At 39.1% G+C, this 3,700-nt stretch overlaps 1 protein-coding gene across 1 annotated transcript; it reads left to right on the top strand.

The window, feature by feature from the left end:
- The first annotated feature begins 1,378 nt into the window (after positions 1-1,378).
- LOC114761948 (jasmonate O-methyltransferase-like) lies at positions 1,379-3,074 on the top strand. Its single transcript, XM_028951397.1, has 4 exons — positions 1,379-1,481; positions 1,567-1,992; positions 2,077-2,349; positions 2,453-3,074. The coding sequence occupies exons 1-4, from the start codon at positions 1,407-1,409 to the stop codon at positions 2,783-2,785; spliced, it is 1,107 nt and encodes a 368-aa protein (XP_028807230.1). The 5' UTR covers positions 1,379-1,406; the 3' UTR covers positions 2,786-3,074.
- Positions 3,075-3,700: the final 626 nt, after the last annotated feature.

Genomic DNA, 3,700 nt, shown 5'->3' with positions numbered 1-3,700 from the left:
GCGCTCCCTCTGTGTGTGTGTGTGTGTGTGTGTGTGATTTATAGTGCCTAGATTCTGAATATAGAGCTTCTCCTAATGAATACGCAGTATGCGCTCTATTGTCATCCCAAAACAATACGAATCTGCGGTATCATCGGTGATGAACCGACGGAAGGGGATTTACAAGAGAATAAAAAGATATGAGTATACCTTCCCTATTCCAACCTCCGGTTCAAGCGGGAGAGAATGGAAGGAAGACGGGAGCGGGGAGCCCAAAAAAGGAAAAAGAAGTGAGGAAAATGAGTGGAAGAAAGAGGAAAAGAGAATAACATCAAGGGAACAGCTTTTTTATTTTTCTGCTTTGTCCCCTCCACTCAGCAACACTAGTTACCGTGCAATTAGGCTCTGTGCGTTATGTTCCTATAGCGTTGCATTGGAGTTGCATCAATGCCTTTTGCTTTTTGTGATTCCGTATATCAGAATTCACCAATGCCGCCAGATGCTTCGATAGTTGAATTTATTCCAAGATTCTCAACATTCATTCGGGAGAAGAAAATCAAATGATCAAGAATTTCACACAGGGGCATTCCCAAATAAGTTCCACTATTCACAATTTATATATTGATATAATATTGACATTGATGCTGGTTAAAACTGATATGAAGCGTCCAACATGATGATAAGTTTATGGAGCAGGCTGACAATGGAAAGAACGGCTAATCGCCCACAAATGGATATCGTCCTACTTTCAGCGGGCATATAAATCCAAGGAGTGTTTCGAGTCTTGTTACAAATTAGTGCTACCTTCGGCTCTTATAAAAGCTCTTAACTAATTTGAGTAGATTAAGAAAACTAATTAAGTTAATTATTTGTAATAAATAAGTGTTATCTTTTCTAAAATATTCTTACTAATCAAGTGTATAGGCTAGAATTACTATTATTTTAAAGACTGTCTTGAGGAAAAAAACATAAATATTAGAGACAAAGTGGATTGAGATCTTATATTTAAGATCAAAATAGAAATCAAACAAACTCTTATATTAAGGATAAGATGTAATATAAACCTTTGTTTAGAGTTTGACCTCGTTTGAATTTGGGCTTATCCTGTTGTTGCTGCTGCTCATCTGAGATAGTTATAATTATTCATTTTTCCATATTTCAAAGTTTCAATTATTATATTGGTTGATTTTTTACTATTTGTTTAAATTAAGATTTTACAACATTTCGACCTATCCAAAACATTATTTTATAAGATTATATGAAAAAGCACTTAGGAGAAGTAAAATCATTATCTGTCGTGACAAAGTAAGAATTCTAAACAGTGTCAAAATAAATCATATCCTTTTGTAAGCACCGAAACCCGCATTGCTGAAGTGCGGCTTTAAAAGGAGTCGAGAGCTTCACAAGAAGGGCATGCTCCAACCAAAATGGATATAGAGAAAGTCTTCCACATGACTGGAGGAATTGGCAACACCAGTTACGCCAAGAATTCCTCCCTTCAGGTTCTCTTTTCTTTCCTTGTGCAAATTTGATCGATTTCCACTCAGTTTCTCACTTTATTTTTCACGCGTGTTTGAATTTGGACAGAAGAAGGAATCTGACAAGGTGAAGCACATAATCATAGATACAGTTGGAGAGCTTTACCTTGCGACCACTCCTAGCAGCTTTGGAATTGCTGACTTGGGCTGTTCCTCAGGACCCAACACTCTCTCCATTATCAAAGACATCTTTGTAGCCATCCAAGGCATCATCAGAAGCCACAAGATCCTCCGGCCGCCCCCTGCTTCTGAGTTCAGAGTCTACCTCAACGACCTTCCCACTAATGACTTCAACTCAATCTTCAAGGCCCTCCCTGACTTCCACAGGCTGCTCAGGCAACACTGCATTCATAGCGCTGATCACGTCCCTTCCATTTTCATGGGAGCTTACCCTGGCTCCTTCTATGGGAGACTCTTCCCTAACACTTGTCTCCACTTTGTCCACTCAGCTCACTGCCTGCACTGGCTTTCGAGGGTAATTAAGCTGACCCCAGACCCATCGGCATAAACAATCTTTAATTTATAAGAGGATTAAGTAAATATGTGTGCTCTTATCCAGGTTCCTGCAGGACTTTATGACGAGCAGGGGAGGCCACTGAACAAGGGAAGCGTTTACATTACAGAATCGAGTCCGGCAGTGGTGGCTGAAGCGTACTACAAGCAATTCCAGGAGGACTTTTCGTTGTTCCTGAGATCAAGATCTGAGGAACTGGTAGCTGGGGGAAGAATGGTGCTCATCTTTCTGGGAAGAAGAGGACCTGCGCATGTTGACAGAGGCAACTCTTTCTTCTGGGAAATCCTCACGCGTTCCTTTGCCGCTCTGGTCTCCAAGGTAGCTACAATACAACCTAAGCATATCACTGTTGATACCAATATATATACATAACTGTTCCTGCAACATGAATTAACTTGTATGGTTGATATGTGTATTGAAGGGAGAAGTAGAAGAGGAGAAGGTGGATTCGTATGATGTGCATTTCTACGCGGCGTCGAGGGAAGAGATAGAAGAACAAGTGAGGAAAGAAGGGTCGTTTGAGTTGGAGAGAATAGAGACGTCGGAGATAGACAGAAAGGAGCAAGTTCAGGGGAGTTATGGCACGGTGGTGGCAAAGACGGTGAGAGCCATACAAGAATCAATGATATCGAATCACTTCGGAGAAGGCATTTTGGATGCTTTGTTTGAGGAGTACGCAACGCTGGTTGACGAAGAAATGGTGAAGCAGGATATCAAGCCTATCAATTTTGTTGTGGTTCTCAAGAAATTATGAACGCGCCTAAAAAGTTCCCAAGTTTTAGTTTTTTTTTTTGCACAGATTACGAGGCTGAATGCTCCGTGCAATAATCTTATTTCATTAATAAAAAAGTCTACGTTATGTTGCAAAATCTAGATTGGTCACTGCTTCAATTTGGTTGACCCTGAACAAAGTTACCAATTACGGTGAAGTAATCGAAAATCCTTTGATACGATCAAAATTTTGTGGAAGTGGTAGAATAATCCGATGTACCGTTTGTGACATGTGAATGATTGTATTTATCACTAGCCCTTCTGCTCTTAAATTTCAAGTTTCTCATGCAGCACTACCAGCATCTACTTTGAATTTTCATTCATTTTTTTTCGATGGGAATTTTTATTTATTTTTAATGGCGCAAAAAAAAAAAATTTGGGTAAGAAGGTTTTGTACCTTTTGTTGCTAAGCTCAAAGGACATAGATTCTCCATTTGATCCCATCCGCGCTTACTAGAACATGTATTGACTAGACGTTTCGCAATGGCAACTCAAGGAAATCAGAACGAGATGTCGCATCATCAATAAACATAATTAAGAATAAACTGTAAAACATTTTTTTTAATTTCATTAAAATTAGGGAAAATGACAATAAAATACCATGTGAATTTCAAAAAGATAAATAAAGCACTTGAATAAGTAAAATGACAAATAGGACACTTAGTACCAATTTGGAATTTAGATTTTTGGCTTAATGACCAAATCGCCCTGTCTAAAAGTGAGAGAAAGCAAACAGAGGAAGACGTTGATGAAACATGAGAAGAAGGAAAGAAGAATGTTAGAAATGCTATTATCTTAGACATTGTTGATTTGGTGGGTTTTGGTTGTGGGAAAGAGGATTTGTAGTAAGAGAGGGAGTGAACCTGTAGGAATACGTGAGTGAGTAGAAGTTGATGGC

This window comes from Neltuma alba, unplaced genomic scaffold (genome assembly GCF_004799145.2).
Source record: "Neltuma alba isolate B1F8T4 unplaced genomic scaffold, ASM479914v2 tig00011154_pilon, whole genome shotgun sequence".
Lineage (NCBI taxonomy): Eukaryota > Viridiplantae > Streptophyta > Magnoliopsida > Fabales > Fabaceae > Neltuma > Neltuma alba.
Note: the sequence above shows the minus strand (reverse complement) of the source record. Positions and strands in the feature narration are given on the sequence as shown.

Coding starts and splice junctions, on each gene's coding strand:
- LOC114761948 (XM_028951397.1), top strand. CDS start 1,407: ATGGATATAGAGAAAGTCTTCCACATGACTGGAGGAATTGGCAACACC. Junction 1,482..1,566: donor CCAAGAATTCCTCCCTTCAG/GTTCTCTTTTCT, acceptor GAATTTGGACAG/AAGAAGGAATCTGACAAGGT. Junction 1,993..2,076: donor GCCTGCACTGGCTTTCGAGG/GTAATTAAGCTG, acceptor GCTCTTATCCAG/GTTCCTGCAGGACTTTATGA.